The following is a 17714-nucleotide window of genomic DNA, read 5'->3' as shown; positions in this document are numbered from 1 at the left end:
GTGTATTTTTACATATACCCATGCTGGGTGAGAGAAATATCTCTGTAAATGACAACTTTTTCCATTTTTTTTATACAAAGTTGTCAATTTACAGAGATATGTCTCTCACCCAGCATGGGTATATGTAAAAATACACCCCAAAACACATTGCCCTACTTCTCCTGAGTACGGCGATACCACATGTGTGACACTTTTTTTCAGCCAAGATGCGCAAAGGGGCCCAAATTCCAATGAGTACCTTTAGGATTTCACAGGGCATTTTTACGCATTTGGATTCCATGAGGGGTATGGTGAGTTCATGTAAGATTTTATTTTTTGGCACAAGTTAGTGGAATATGAGACTTTGTAAGAAAAAACAACCCAAAAAACAAATAAAAAATTTCCGCTAACTTGTGGCAAAAAGTAGCTAACTAACTAGCGGTGATAAGGGACCCTTAGGCCCCATTCACACGTCCGCAATTCTGTTCCGCATTTTGGAATCCAAATGCGTAAAAATGCCCTGTGAAATCCTAAAGGTTCTCATTGGAATTTGAGCCCCTTTGCGCACCTAGGCTGCAAAAAGGTGTCACACATGTGGTATCGCCGTAATCAGAAGAAGTAGGGCAATGTGTTTTGGGGTGTATTTTTACATATACCCATGCTAGGTGAGAGAAATATCTCTGTAAATGACAACTTTTTTTTTTTTTTTATACAAAGTTGTCAATTTACAGAGACATTTCTCTCACCCAGCATGGGTTTATGTAAAATGACACCCCAAAACACATTTACCTACTTCTTCTGAGTACGGCAATACCACATGTAAATCTTCTCTTTATGGTAGATTTTGATATTAATACGCCTATATCCTGGGGAGTGTTGTTCACTTGGTTGGCTGTTGTGAAGGGGTTTCTCTTCACCATGGTAATTATTATGCAATCAACCACCACTGTGGTCTTCTGTGGGCGTCCAGGTCTTTTTGCATTGTTGAGGTCACCAGCACTTTATTTCTTTCTCAGGATGTACCAAACTGTAGATTTTGCAACTCCTAATAGTGTAGCAATTTCTCGTATGTGTTTTTTTTTTTTTTTTTTTCACAGATGAAGGATGGCTGGTTTCACCTGCATGGAGAGCTCCTTTGCTTCTCAGCAAAATCTTCAAAATGCAAGCACTAGACCTCAAATCAACTCCAGGCCTTTTATGTGCTTAATTGAAAATGAAATATTGAAGGAATTGCCCACACCTGCCCATGAAACAGCCTTTGAGCCAATTGTCCAATTACTTTTGTTCCCTTGAAAAAAAAGGGTGCCACATGTAAAAGAGCTGAAACTCCTAAACCCTTCATCCAATTTTAATGTTGATATCCTCAAATGAAAGCTTAAAGTCTGGACTTTATGTCCATTATATAACTATAAGTGTTCATGCACACGACCGTATGTATTTTGCGGTCTGCAAAAAACGGATCTGCAAAAAATACGGATGACATCCGTGTGCATTCCGTATTTTGCGGAATGGAACAGCTGGCCCTTCATAGAACAGTACTATCCTTGTCCGTAATGCGGACAATAATAGGACATGTTCTATTTTTTTGCAAAACAGAAATATGGACATACGGAAGCGGAATGCATGCGCAGTAACTTCTGTTTTTTGCGGACCCATTGAAGTGAATGGTTCCATATACGGTCCGCAAAAAAAACGGAACGGACATGGGAAAATAAAAAACATTTGTGTCAGCGTCCAAATATATATGGACCTAACTGTAGATGGCCATGAACTTTAAATAGCTCTCCACAGAAAGCTCATTTAACCGACAGCTATTCCTCCCAACTCCTCCATGTACATGCATACCTGACTTGGTAGAGTGTGCATGTTTGTTCTGTGAGGAGGGGGGTTTATCAGTCACTTATATCCCCTAGCAAGAAAAGATTAGGCATTTTGGAAACCAACAAGTCCAATCCTTCATTAGTCCAATATTTACCATCAGGCAAGCCAGGACACCCCACCTATACATAATAGATAGTCAGATGCTCCCAGTGTTTGAGCACCACATGAGTTAGTTTAAAAGACCCCCCCCCCCCCCCCCCCCACTGAGAGCCGATTTTGTGCTGGAAACCGTGCTAACCGCCTCTCATTGTTTTCAATAGGAGCCTAAACTTCATACAGCTGAGTATTTTTTACGTGCGGTTTTCCAAATTGCCCGGACTCCTGTTCGCAGTTTAACTTAATTCAAACTTCATTTAAAATGAAAAACCACGGCAGAAACTACAGAGGATTCTGCCGTGGGATAAGTGTCAGATTTTGACACCGATATAAACTGTACCTCTAAGCAAACCATAAATATTTATTGATATGGTTCATTGCACGTACATTTCTTCACACGTTGATTTTCCTAGTATGTATGATAGCAGACATTCTTGCCCCACTGATGATCACAAGACCATATTGCATTCAGGTAGACAAGAATACCTGCGTAGATAATCGTTTGCTGTACTCACGTGCCATGGGCTTGCATCAAGGAAAAAGAAGAAAGTCAGTGAGGCTCTTGCTCCTAAAGTCATTCTTCAGATACCAATGTCGTAACTGTCCTTTCATATAACCCTTGTTTGATCTACATGGTCACTGTTTGTAACAGCCAGAAGTGGAATCTACAGTATGTCATCTAAACCACTGGCACCACCTTCAAGCCCGACTTTTGGATTGAATTAAGTCAAGCCCTTGATGTTCAAGGGTCCTGCAAAGTGCAGTAGCTATTTCCAACCACTCTATCTCTTGTTTGTGCTGTTCTAGCTTCAAACCACTAGAGAGTTGGCCACCACTAGATTACGATGTATATTCCCTTTTGAACGGTGGTTTGATGACTGAAGCCACTTACATTTCAAAGTTATGGCACTTGTCCTGAAGAGTCCTGATCTAATCCTGGAGACAGCTGCTCTCTGACCTTGGATGAGTCCTTTCATGACTCTGGACATTGAGACACAAATTATTGGCTTGGTACCACATTGCAGCCCTACAGTGTCAATTACTTCATAGTGTAATCTTGCTCCTTACTGGGGGGCGTAGGACAGCATTCTGTGTGCTATAGATTGAGATGATCCCAAAATTCTTTACTAGCGATTTAGAGGATTTTCTCGGACATGTGGTTCAAATAAACTGGAAGGATCCAGCGTCAACTTCCAATCTGATATGAATGTAATGTAGTGCTTTTGGTTTACTGTACTTTATTATTGTAGTGGGTGCTTGTTCTTATAGGTTACTTGTCTTTTAGCTTTTAAAAGGAATGTCAACGCAACGAAGGAAAAAGATGGGAAAAATTGCAGGGGAAGAAGATTCACAAAGCGGTGACTGTGATGATGAAGATGAGTGTGAGGACGGATCAGGAAAAAGTGGATTAAGAATAAGGAATCGGCTTCGTTTTATACCAGGTAAGGAGCTTCTGTGGTCATTTACTAGACAAAGTATCGGTTCCCTTATTCACCGTTTCCTGCATATAAACTATATAAAATGTCTACTATAAAATTGATACTTTTTGTCTTAGTTTAAATTTAGTGTATGTGCCGCATTAAATCACTGAGGTCTTTTTTTCCAGTTAGGCTTTTATGTGTATGTGTTACATAGAACCTCTCAGGGTAATGTACCAAGTGCTCTGTGCCAGAGAAGTGGATTGATTTTTGCCTGTTTTGGCAGCGGCATAGGCCTTTGTGCCAAATTTATGACTAGGGATAAGCAAACCTGAACTTTACAGGTTCGGCGTTTGGGTAGTAGAGGAATACCGTTATGGATTCTGTTAAAACCAGACGGATCCGTTATGCTTGGCCATAGACTTGTATTACGACGGATCAAAACGGAATGCCTCTTAAAGGCTTCTGTTTTACATTCCATTATAAAATTCCGTTATATTCCTGTCGCGTTCGGGTGTGGGAGGGAAACACCATACCGAACATAGGTGGGAAAGGGGTGAGGGAATAAGGCCTGGAAACTAGGGAAATGAGATGGACACCTCCTAGTAAAACCCTAATTAAAGTCCTGACTAAATACCAGTATGAACAGACCCTGGAGGTAGGTGAGTTCATGCACAGGAATACCTAGTGTCCTAACTCACCATATAGGACCCTGGTACTAATGTCAGGACTGAAACAACCTGTTCCTCCAAAAGGAAGGACGACCAGGAGTCTCCCTCAGGCCTTAATACAAATGACAGGGAAATGCAACACATAAAATAACCCAAACAAAATACAAAAGGGAAAGAAAACACTTAACTTCAAGTGGCTATGGCAGCACCAGGAACTCAGCCAAGAGCCACACACCAGCTATCCACAACTCAAACTAAAGATATAAACCACATAGCATAGTGGGAGAAACAGCAGAAAATAGAGAAGGTTAAATGACCCCAATAGCCACACCTGGGGAAAGAAGGTGTGGTAAGCACCAGAAACAGCACAGACGTCATTTGATCCAAACGCAAAAAAAACATGTCAGATCAAACCATGTGTTGCCAGTCTCACTGATCTCGTGCCACCTGTCGCAGGAACGTCCGTGACAATTCCGTTATAGCGGAATCTATAACGGGATTCCTCTACTGCCCGAACGCCGAACCTATAAAGTTCGGGTTCGCTCATCCCTATTTATGACCTATTTACTCCAGTTTTTAGCTGGTTTGCGTCGTACATGGCAGTTTGCATTTACTAAGGGGCAACCAGATGTTTTCTGGGCAGTTACATATTTAGCTAGATTAGAATTTTACAACTTCTCAAAGTCTCAAAAAGAAAATCGCGTGCCCTCCGGTCCCCCTGGTGGCATACAAACAGATGGACCCATTGTAATAAATATGGTTGTACTTTAGAATGAAAAAGCCATAGGTATTTTGTGCAAAAAATATAACTTATTTGCAGCATTGTGTAAATTTGTCACGAAAAATGGCTTCAAACCAAACAGACACTCCCAAATAAAAGCCAAAAAGTTGTCTATTGTTACATGACCCCCACTCTATAGAGTGCTGTACCAGCTTTCCAGTAAGGAGGCTTTCACACTTGATAAATTTTGTTGGAGAAATTTCTGCAACTGATAATCGGTTCCATTCATTTGAATGTGGTTGTTTTGGCGGCAAGCGCATGGATTTCTGCAAGCCCCATTCGGGTGTATGGAATTGATTTTCAGTCTCAGGAAATTTCATCAACAAAATCTACCGCGTGTGAAATCACCCTAAAAAGTCATTAGTCAGTGGATGCAGAAAGCTTGGAAAACTACCAGTGTAATCCTTTAGCATATAACCGACCATTCTGTAGTTAGGGTACTTTCACACTAGCGTTTTTGTTTTACGGTATTGAGTTCCGTCACAGGGGCTCAATACCGGAAAAAAAACTGATCAGTTTTATCCTAATGCATTCTGAATGGAGAAAATTCAGTTCAGGATGCATCAGTTCAGTCCCTCTTACGTTTTTTCACTCATCTCAGGTTAATTTGCATATGTATCAAATCAGGGTTTTTTTACACAATAAAAGCACACAGAGCTATGGGGACTGGGTATTGCGGATGTGCTAGTGGCCATCTAGCAACCCATGTCCTCAACTCTCTACCCAAAATCCCAGTGACAGGCTCCCTTTAAACAATAGGTCATTTTCTGATGACGCATTCCCTTAAAGTGTTCCCTTCCTTTCAGTACCTAAAAGACAGTAAATGGCACTGAAGTCTTGAGGAAGAAAATATGTACTGTATGGGGAGATTTTATAAAAACTGGTGCAAAGGAAAACTGACCGAATTGCTCATAGCAACCAATTAGATTTTATTTTTCGGAGCTCCTTTGGAAAATATAAGGCTGAATCCGATTGTTTGCTATGGCTAACTAAACCAGTTTTGGTAAATCTCCCACATTATGTCAAATGATTTGTATGTTGAGTGACTGCGGCTGTTGTTGCTTATATGCCTCAAATGCTGTATGTCGCCAATAGCATAATTGCTACATGAACACTAATGAGTTTAGAAATTCATAAAGTTTTCTTGCTTATGATAAAAGCAACTTTGAATGTGGTGATCTTAGGTTTGGCGCTCGGCCCTGGATCTCATGAGAATTGGTCACCACCCTATGGAGTCCAGCTGTTGAAATAAAGACTTACATTACCATGTAAAACTGTTACAAACACATTTTTTTCTTTTTGACCCCATAACCTTGTTCTTGTTCCTTTCTTAAACACCAGGCTTTACCATATGCGTCTGTCTTTTTAACTTGGGAGCCATAGTCATTTTCTTAAAAACTCAGATTTATCTTCCAGTGTTTTTGAGAGTAACCTTTGTGTCCCTCTCCTAATGACATGGGACCACTTAAAGTTGTGATTTAAGCAAACTTGTAAAGTTAAAACCTAAAAGTTTGTAAACGACTATAAACATATGCTACTAAGCAATCGATGCGAAGAAATTCATTATTATGTTACCCTAGTGACATAAAGCATCCCGGGAAATTTTTATGATGAAGTTTTTATTATTTTCAACATCTGTAATGCGTGATTGTGTATTCAAGACAGCTAATCTGATATAAGGAAATCGTGAATGTTACTAAATAAGTAATGTGTTTGTCATTGAATATATAAAAATATTTATTCTAAGTTGACTTTTAAGGTTTACCATAACTTTTTTTTGCTGGTTGTAAATTTTTGCATGTTATTTAAAGGGGTTGTCTGAAATTTTGATATGGATGACCCATCCTCAGGATAGGTTATCAATATCTGCTCGGTGGGGATCTGACTCCTACTGATCAGCTGTTTGAAGAGGCCATGGCGCTCTGGTGGTGATCACCTCAGCCTTTTTCTAGGCCAATGATGTCATATTTATCAGTCAGATGGCCTAAGGGCAGCTAAATGCCATTCAAGTGAATCGGGCTGAGCTGCAATACCAAGCAAAGCTGCTATCCAATGGCCACAACTACCTCAAACAGCTGAATGGTGGGGTGCCGGGAGTGAGACCCCCCACCAATGAGATACTGATATCCTATCTTGAGTATGGGTCATCAGTATCAAACACTTGGACAATCCCTTTAATGACAACTTTTGAAAACCTTTTGGCAAACCAATACAGTACGTGATGCATAATGATGTTCATCTGACTGTGGTTTCCCCCAAAAGTCAGCTGTTACTAGGGGTGCAAGGAGTAGGACATAGTGTCTCCATTTTGATGAGACAACCCCTTTACAGTAACCTCAGAGTTGTGTGATACAATCTTACTATTGGGGTTGGGGGGAATCAGAGGAAGTAGTGGAAAATAGACTGTTCCAAAACAATAGGTATCTGCTCACTTGCTGCTGCTGCTGCTGGTGGTAATCATGACAGGTTAAGGTTCCAGGCTATGGCATCATGTAGTTCATTCTTGTACTCTTGAGGTTGAAGATTCAGAGCAGTGTACTCCAAGACATTTTGTTGCAGATTTTGCATGAATTCTCTTAGCTAAACCTAAGAATGTATCCAAGAAACAGTTATAAATTTGTCCTAATGACTTGGGCTCCATAGCATTGCTAAGGGTCTGGTCAAACCCACAGAATGAATGTGACTTGCACAGTGATTTTCATATTGAAAAAAAATCCCAAGCAACTTTGAAACCTTTTGCAAGCTTTCAGCCAAACAATCACTTTCGTCTGTTTGCTTCCAGGCCAAAAGATCTTAGTCTTTCTAAGGATGGTTCCTCAGCTGTCCTCATGGCGCAGTATGTGATGCTTGGCAATTTCTGTCTTCTTATAGATCTGAAACCTTTTCAATAGCAGTGAGGAATTCCCATTACACATAGCTGGAGAGCCAACAGTAGATATTTTATTATGAATATATAAAGAGTGGAACAAGCTTTTTGGCGTGAACCCGATAGAGTATTGCTTACACATTCTAAGCGCTGCTGTGCTAAGTCAGATAGAAAAGTACATAAAACATTTACATCAGGCGTAGCTGTACCCTAATGTAATAGGTGTGTCTCTAAAATCTGTTACCCACCCAACAGAGAGGTTTAGGATTGTGCTGACTTCAGAGAATTTTTCCTTTCTTGAATTTTCTTTGCTTAGTAACTACTGAACTACAGCCTCTAATAACAGAGAAAGCTGTGCACTTTCTGGAATCACTTCTATTCTACAGATGGGCTGGGTGTTACATTATTTATTATCCTACCCCTTTGCTCCTTGAAGGGCTTTGATGATCTTCTACACCAAGGGCTATGGAATGAAATTCTGCACCATATTAGGGGACAGTGAACAATTGTTGGAATAATAATTTTTTTTATCAGGTCGCTCATAGCTCGTCTCTTCCGCCTTCTCAAATAATGTAGACCTTGAAGGGTTTAAGATTGTGTTCTTCCTGACTGCACCTCCGCCTAAGATTTGTGCCAAAGATGAATATTAACCATGTAAAAATAAAAATAAAATCTATTTCTGGCAGAGAGATATATGTATATATATATATATATATATATATATATATACACACACACACACATACACACACACATCTATATAGATAATCTTCTAATGTTCTCTCTAGAATAGGGATGCTCAACCTGTGGCCCTCCCGCTGTTGCAAAACTACAACTCCAAGCATGCCCGGACAGCTATCATCCTGCAGCAGGGCATGGTGGAAGTTGTAGTTTCACAACAGCTGAAGGGCCGTAGGTTGAGCATCCCTGCTCTAGAACATACATTCTCAACCCATGGTACATCTAATCCATGAGGCACACACCATGTCTCTCAGATGTATTCACATTGTCTTTATGCTGTGCATTTCATAGGTACTACATGCTGTATAGTCATCATCATATGATACTTTAATATAATTTCTTTGACTAGCGTGTACTTTGCATAGAAACAATGAGAAAAAATGCTCCAGATAATTTCAACTACTAATAAAGTATACCCCAAAAATGACTGTTACAAATACAGTGAATTTGACGGCTTCACTTTAAGAACCATTTTCTCTACTTGAGTTCTAGTGTATGTATACTTAATACTTCATCTACAAGAGAGACAAATAAAGGCACACCAGAGGATAAGTACATTAAGGTACTCAGTTGTGCAATAGACAGCCAAATGGAGGCTCAATGGTTGGGCCAGCCTAGGCACACCACTAGTGAGAGCATATCAATATGTAGTCTCACGGGTTCATCTGCAGCCGCTGTAGAGAACTTCCAAAAAGATAATGTCTACTTCCCTGGATAGGAGAAAAATCACATCCACGGTTGGTCCACATTTTTTGGCGCAAAGACAACCACTTGACATCCAAAAGAGTGTGTAAAGATACTTCTTCTTAGCAGTGAATAGCAGATAAAATCCAAGTACAGACATGTTTTAGGGACTTTAGGTCAAACCGTTCATACAGTGCAGTATGGACTGTTTGACCTGAAGACGAGAAAGTTACAGTCCCCGAAAGGATCGTTTTCTGCCATTCAGTACAATTTAAATTGTTTACAGTCTTTTGGATGCCAGTTGGCCTTCTTTGCACTAAGAAGCTGTGGACCATCTGTGTATATGATAATACTTGCTCTTCCACTTTTATTAGCTGAAGCTGTAAGCTACATTCCAGTGTTAGGATTATTGTTCTCACCGCCATTAGGCCAGGATTCTAAACAAATAGACATTTTATATTTGGGAATTAATGAAGGAAACCATCCCACAATTTAACCTCCTGATGGTGTCAACTGATTTCCTTTTTTATAAAATAAAAAATGTTCTCTTGCTACTAGCATCATGCACAGAATATGTGTTTCTTCTTAGTGAAGCTCCACTTAAAACCAATATACAAATTACTGTGGATTAGACAACTCAGAATATGGATAACTAACAACTGCTCCCTGACAGCAGACAAGTTGCATTCCTCCATTTGTTCTGCCTGGAGATAAGAGGCTTGGACACTAGCTTTCTTTTGTGTATGATGACCTTGAGAAAGCATGAGGATAGTGTACACAGGATGTGTTATAAATGTCTGATAGGTGGGGGTCCCAGAGATGTCTGCCTCTCCCTATCAAATAAACATGCAGGAGGGAGAGAGAGGGAGGAGAAAAAAAACCCTGTCTCATACCAGGCATCCTGCTCTCTGCATAACTACCCTTTAACAGAACTAAGAAAAGAAACTTTGCTTGGTGGGTACTATTCCTTCTTATGGAGGGCACCAAATATGCACGAGAAGTATCAAATGCCAGTCAACATTCTAGGTTTCTTGGAAAAATGTATAGAAAATAGCACATCTTACATCTGCTGGCATCAGATAGACTTAGAAAAGCTAATTTAAATATCTTTGCCAGAAACCCAGAGGGGGAATTGCCTGACCTGCAATACTCCGCACTCGTACTACACATACTAGGTGCTCTCTGTAATAAGAGAGAGTACCCCACCCAGACAACACGTATATATTGCTGTAGCATACAACATACTATGTTACAGTAGCATACTAGTCGCTCTCTCTCTCTTAGTAGTTACCGAGAAAGAGCTGAATTCCTGCCATGAGACAGTTTCTCTCAAAATAGAAGACCAGATACTGTTATCTACCAATTTTCAGGACCATTAAAGTAACTTTGGTTCAGGTAGAATCAATTTGGAACCAAACTTTTAGAAAAATTAGCTGAACCTGAAATGAATCAAATTTCTAAATGTTTGCCCATCTCTAATTAGTAGTATTCTCAATTTTAGGTAGAGAAAAATGTATGTACACCCAAAATTACTGGTGGTATATACACAAATAAGAAATGCAGAAATATCATGTTAAAAATTTCTTCCTGGCAGCCCTTCCAGAACCCCCCCCCCCCCCCAGTCTTTTAGGATCTCACGCTTGTCAGCACGTTACTTTTCCTATTTGTACAATGAAAGTGAATATTTTGCTTCCACAACTTTCTTTTTGGGAGGTAAAGTCTGAAAAAGGGACATTTTTTTTCTTGAACAATATACGGACATTTTGAACCAAGTCAGACCAGGTGGCATGTGCTAATGGATTGACAAGATAAGCGACTGCAGTAACCTAGTCGCATTGTATTATAGCAAAAAGGCTCACAAAGACCAGGTTTGTGTACAAGGGAGATAACAATGTGGTCGCTGAGTGATCTGGTATACACATACCTGGGCCTCCCTTTTCAAAGATGAAGAATCTTTTACTAATACTGAGAAACTGGCTGGCTGAATGTTAGCAGTCCAGCAAAGAATGCAGTAATTGCTGCGAGGAATACCTAGAAACATTTCTTGAGCTTCACCTCATTCTACTTTCATCTTTAAATAATATTTCTGGGCATTAAAGCAGATGCTGCTATGACTGGAGAGGAAGACCTACATAAAGAGACTACAATGTCTGGTGAAACAATTGCTCCAGTATTTTTCCATATGTGTTTACAGTGTTTACATGTACACTATTCACAAAAAGTTAGGGGTATTTAGCTTGTGGGTGAAATTGCAGGAGGAACCTAAAATGCACTCTAACCTTTACAGGTGAACTTAATGTGACCTTTTCTAAACTTATTAATACACATGTCCAACTGTTCAGTGTTTCAGTACTTTTTGCACAACTTGCTGTTCTCTAACAAGGAGTTTAATGGTAAAATTCACCACAGGTGTTTGCTGTATTTTTCGCCCCATAAAAAGCATTCCCCCGCCCCCAAGGGGGAAATGCCCCTGCGTCTTTTGGGGCGAATACTAATGAAGCGCTTCCATTATGGAAGCACTTCATTAGTACCAGAGAACCAGGAAGTGGTGAAGGCTCTGTACTCACCACTTCCTGGTCCTCGGCTGTCGGCTGTGCAGGGTTGTGCACAGCGTGAGTCGCTCTGTGACATCACGCTATGCGTGCCTGTTCACATAGCACAGCCAACAGCCGGATGAAGATGATCGCAGGCGGTGAGGAGCGGCAGCGTCCAGGAGCAGGTGAGGTAAGTGTTTTTTTATTTGAGAAAACATGAGGCTGCTGGAGGCATAATAGGGGCATAAAAGCTGATAATGGGGGCAGATAATGGGGGCATAAAAGCTGATAATAGGAAGGCATAATGGGGGCTTAAAAGCTGATAATGGGGGCTGTTAATGGGGGCATAAAAGCTGATAATGGGAGCTAATGGGGGCTGATAACGGGGAGGCATAATGGGGGATTAAAAGCTGATAATGGGGGCTAAAGGGGGCTGATAATGGGGAGGCATAATGGGGGATTAAAAGATGATAATGGGGCTAATGGGACTGATAATGGGGGCATAAAAGCTAATAATGGGGCTAATTTGGGCTGAGAGGCATAATAGCTGATAATGGGGGCAGAGGCATAATGGGGGCTCAGAGGCATAAGGGCTGATATGGGGGCTGATATAGGGGTTGATGAGAGGCATGTGGCTCTTATCTGAGGTCTGATTGGGGGTCATTTACATTGGGGTCTGAGCTGAGGTCTGATTGGGGGTTTGATTTAAGGTCTTATTGGGTTCTTATTAACATTGGGGGTCTGATTGGGGTTGTCAGCTGAGGTCTGATTAACATTGGGGGTTTAATTGGAGGTCTGACTTGAGGTGTAATGAAAAATATTTTTTTATTATTGTCCCCCTCTAAAACGTAGGTGCGTCTTATAGGGGAAAAAAATACGGTAATCCATGAATCGCCCAATAAATTGGTATTTAACCTCTTAACGACCAGCGCCGTACATGTATGGCGCTGGCCCGGTCTTTAAAGATGGCGTACACTCCTGAGCGCTGCATGTGCCATAGCCGCAGGTGGATGCCTGCTTCTTATAGCAGACACCTGTGGCTCATGTCCGCAACCGGCAGTAATGCTGACCACAGCATCTGAGCGCGCTGAAAACCGAAAACGCTCGCTTTCGGTGGTGCTCCGGAGCCGGAGCGTGTGTGCAGCAGCCCCTGTCTTTGTGAATGACAGGAGGCTGCTGCATAGTATTTGCTATGGAGCCCTTGCCTGTAATAGTGCTCTATAGGAAAGTAGTAAAATTATCAAGCGCATTGGAGTCTATGATAATAGCAATCTAATGATTGCATGTTATAGTTCTCTATGGGAACTATAAAAAAGTGTAAAAAAAAAAACCATAAAAATTCTAATCACTCCCCTGTTCCCATAATAAAAATAAAAGAACTAAAAAATTTAAAAAAATACACATCATGGGTGTTGCGATGTACAAAAGAATGTGATAAAAAGTGATCAAAAAATCATACACACCCCAGAATGGTATCAATGAAAATTTCAGATCCCCTGCAAAAAATAAGCCCCCATACAGCTCCGTACACATAATTACAAAAAAAGTTATAGGTGTCAAAATATGGCGACAAAAAACTAAAACAGATTTTTTTCCACTTTGAGATTTTTTTATCACAAAAAAAAAGCAAGAAAAACTATACATATATGTTATCGTCGGATTCATACTGACCGGTAGAATAAAAGTAACCGGTCAGTTTTATCGTACATCGAACTTCGTAAATAAAAAAACCCATAAAACTGTGGTAGAATTGCTTTTTTTTTGCAATTTCACCCCATTTACAATTTTTTTCCTTCTTCCCACTACATCATATGGAATATTAAATGGTGGCGTTGGAAAGTACAACTTGTCCCACAGAAATCAAGCCCTCATATGGCTATGTAAACAGACAAATAAAAAAGTTATGGCTCTGGGAAGGCAGGGAGCGCAAAACTAAAACGCAAAAAAAAAAATCAGGGGCTGAAAGGGTTAAACAGTCCTCCTCAACATGCTGTAAACATTTTGACATCATGAGACCAAGACAGCACATAACAATTGATCAACAGTACTTCACAATTGCGAGGCTTCAAGCAGGATGAGCTCAGACAAAAGTGGCCACAGAGCGTACAGTGTCACAGAGTGTCATCAGCAGGTTGCAACAGAGATACAGAGAGACTGGAAGAGTCACAGAAAGGCATAGTGGACGTCCTTTGGCCACATCCCACACTGATGACCGTTTCATTGTGTGAACAATGCCCTGCAGAACCGGATGATGAATGCAACACATTCAGGCACATTCAAGAGAGGTGGGAGGCACCCAAGTGTTATTTCAGACCATTTGAAACTGTTTACATCAGCGTGGTCTGCGTGCCAGACGACCTGCAAGGGTATCTGACCACACCACCAGGGACAGGCATAATCGTCTTGCATGTGGCAGGGAGCATCTACACTGGATGAGGAACCAGTGGGCCTCATTGCTGTTCGCTGATAAGTCGATTCACGCTGAGCAGAAATGATGACCACCAACGATGTTGGAGACGTCAAAGAGAGCACTATGCATCAGCCATTGTTGTCACCAGACAAGCCTTTGGTGGTGGTGGTGTTACAGTGTAGGGCAGGTGTGTCTAGTCCATGCAGAATTGCCCTACACATTGTGAATGGTACAATGACAAGCCCATAGTACATTCCAGTTTAGCTCCCCTCTCTGTGAGGAGGTGTGGAACGTTCCCACATCCTGCCTCATCGGTGGGGAAGGAAGTGAGAATTAGTGTGCCAGCCACCCCGGCTAGGGGAAGGCTGTGCTGGTAGGAGCTCCCAGTTCTAGGGATCCCAGACCAGGATCTCGTCTCGGCTGAGACGAAAGATTATCATTGCCAGTCTGAGCCCTTCAGTCTCAGCTGGTAGAAGCAAGCAGCCATCTCCAGAACTCCAGGAAGAACCATACCCTGTGAGCACAACTGTGAGTAACGTCCAGAGATCAGGAGAAGCCAAATTCCTCCTCAGCTAGTCAGTCCCCAATACAGCAGAAGACAGATATTGCAGAAGATATAAATTCCTGCCACATTACATAGCCACAAGCAGACGACTTATCCTGCACAGAGCTCCAGGCACATGATAGAAGCAGAAGATAGATTCCTGCCATACATTGCCAATACCTGCTGGGACTTCAGACTATTGCTTTATCTCATATGGATTACTGCTGCATCAAGTGAAGACCAGTTTGAATTATATTTCAAGTCTGGATCTCAATTATTGCTACCAAAACCCTCAATTACTACTACTAGCAACACTCATTTTATTGCAAATGAGCCAGGATCCAGGAGTCCAGCAGTACCAAGGTAGGAGACACCGTTGACACTATTACTGCTACCATACAGAGACATTACACCACTCTGGCATTCCTAACCTGGTACGTGAGTTGTAACACCTTGAAGGGCCCTGAGACTGTACCCTGCGCACGCTGCAATTGGCGTCACGAACAAAAACTATAGACTTCTATACCCATATCCTGACCCACTGCATAATTTGATGTCCGCGTAACCGTACCACGGACCGGCTCATTGCATTAGCAGGAGAGTAGGTTGTCCTCAAGAGCTTAGTAACATTAGGAATTGTCTTGTGATTTGACATTGCTGGCCAGTTGCTGATTGATAGGTCTGATGTCACGAGGGTGTCAAGAGCCACGTCTGACTCCGTTATACCCGGGGTCAGGAAGTCGCAGCGGGTGGCTGTGCGCTCTATGTCTAAAGATCGCGCTGTTACTCAATGGTAGCTTTCTGTGTTTGCCCTGCAATCCTTTGTGTCTCACTCAGGGATCTGTAGCTTCTTCTCCTCAGCTGTTTCTTGTCCGGCGCTCCCAACCTCTTTATATTCCCTTCTCCCACTTCTCTGGTTGCCAGATATAGACCTTCCTGCCTGGACTTCTATACTGACCCACCGGAGCTGTGTCGCTGTTATTCCTGGTTGTTGTTCCAGAGTGTTACCCTCCGGATCCCTGTTGGGTTTTTGTTGTCCGCTGTTGTCGCCCACCTGGGATTATATGTTTCGTCAGTATTGTCTGTCCTCTCCCTGGTGTTTTCCTTTACTTTTAGTGGTGCGGACTAGTGTTCCCACCGCCCTATTCACTACGTAGGGCTCATCTCAGGGAAAGCCAGGGTTTAGGCACGTGATCGGCGTACAGGTGAAAAATCCGTCTAGGGACTTTAGGGCAGTCAGGTGCCAGCCTCAAGGTGTCCCTTGGACAGGGCCTTCCCTTTTCCCTCCCTTTGTATGTGATCGGCACGCCGGTCGTGATATCTGATCTATGATTCCCCCACCGATGATCAGAACAGGGTGAGGGAGCAGCAGCGTTCACTGCAGTATCTGACTCACAATGTATGGTATCGGAACCAAGCACATTCAAGCGTAGTACCAGGCGCGTACATTGATGGGCTATTCTAAAGACAAACTGCCAATGTTAAATCGCAGAACACCCATTGAACTTGCCATAATAATATGTAACTTTCCCTGCGAGTCAGTTTTACTTCTCTTCCCAAACCATCTCTGGAAGTAACACACAGCTTATTCGTTGGGTAGTTCAAGAGGAGTGGTGTACAGCACATGGCCATTGTATTTTGGAGCACTGAAAATTCATTCTCTGGACTGATTAATTATCATCTGACACTGTGATGGATAAAGAAACATTTCTTGCATGAGTGTATGGCTTGACCTGCAACATCTGAACCTTACCCATGCCATTCATGCTGTGATGGCTTTGGTGAGTAGGACTCATGCACAGAGTCATATTATGGACTTGGGTCATACAGATCTTTAATTTGGCACCCTACTTGCTATGGATCAGTGCTGTACTTCCATGTGCCCCTAATATTCCCTTGCATTTTTTCAATGTTATAGATCAATGCATGTATTTTCACACATGCATGTATTTTCACACATGTATTCACAGAGGCACAGTATAGCAACACATGGTGGGCATACAGGTCCATAAAACAGACCCATAGGGATTCTATGTGCCCCTCATATAGGATCTGCTGTATGCATTTGGCATCTCGGGGTGCATTAACCCTTTGAGTGTTAAAGTATAAGTCCTTTTTTTTTATTCCCAGCTTCATTAAGCCTGTTGGGAGTTTAGCTATGGATGGCAAAATTACGTCAAAGAGCTTAGAAACTGAGCCCAGTGCCAGTCCAAAACCAAGTATGATAATACTATGAGATAGATGGTCATCTTTTTGAACCAATCCTGGTTTTAGCTCAAATAGTTTTTTTTTCAAAAGTATGAAAAAAAAAAACTGATGCAAAACTGCACCGTGTAAACCTTGTCTTTTTTTTTAATCAAAAAGTCTGCAGTACATGTTGGCAGAACATTTGCATTCCTTGAAATGACTTGGTTCCCAAGTATTACGGAAATTTAATAGTTTATTACATTTGTCATGTAGACGCATTTTATGCCTTATTAAAGTTTATAGAGCAATATTAACCTCTGCTTTGTCCTGCACCATGAGTAAACACTGATGTCGTAGGGACTCCAAATCTTAATAAACTGTCTCTTGTTATCCCTTTGAATAGTAACATATGCTCTCAATTACTGCTTTCAATAACAATGTGACTAGGCGTGATTTCTCAGTAAAGGAATGTACTGTCTGTTTTCCAGCACACTGTTCTTAAAGCAAACAACTTGTGCATAGAATGGCTGCTTTCTGCCCTACTAAGCAGCAAGAAATTATTCTATGGGACTCATTGGTGATGGTCTCATATAATGACTTTACTTTCTATTGATATCTATTTTTAGACCTACTTCCATATTAAAGGAGCTTTCCAACTTTTTGTAACTGACAACCTATCCTCAAAATAGGTAATCAGTATCTGGTGGGGTCAACACCTGGAACCCCTGCCGATCTGTTTGTGGAAGCCACAGCGCTCACCAGAGTGCCAGTGAGCGATGTGACCTCTTCCCAGCTTACTATGTACAGCGCCATACATTGTATAGTGCCTGTGTTTGGTATCGCAGTTCAGCGCAATTCACTTAAATGGGACTGAGCTGCGTTCAGGCGATGTGATCCATGAACGTGACATCACTGGCCTAGG

The 17714-nt window shown here is 41.6% G+C and overlaps 1 protein-coding gene across 1 annotated transcript in view; it reads left to right on the top strand.

Annotated features, from left to right (window-relative positions):
• GPC3 (glypican 3) overlaps positions 1-17714 on the top strand; it is a 632623-nt gene that overhangs the window by 492873 nt on the left and 122036 nt on the right. Inside the window, exon 7 of the mRNA XM_044268393.1 lies at positions 3242-3398. Within this exon, the coding sequence (XP_044124328.1) occupies positions 3242-3398 (157 nt within the window). The remainder of the gene's footprint in view (positions 1-3241; positions 3399-17714) is intronic.

The sequence above is a fragment of the Bufo gargarizans genome, chromosome 9, assembly GCF_014858855.1.
Source record: "Bufo gargarizans isolate SCDJY-AF-19 chromosome 9, ASM1485885v1, whole genome shotgun sequence".
Lineage (NCBI taxonomy): Eukaryota > Metazoa > Chordata > Amphibia > Anura > Bufonidae > Bufo > Bufo gargarizans.
Note: the sequence above shows the minus strand (reverse complement) of the source record. Positions and strands in the feature narration are given on the sequence as shown.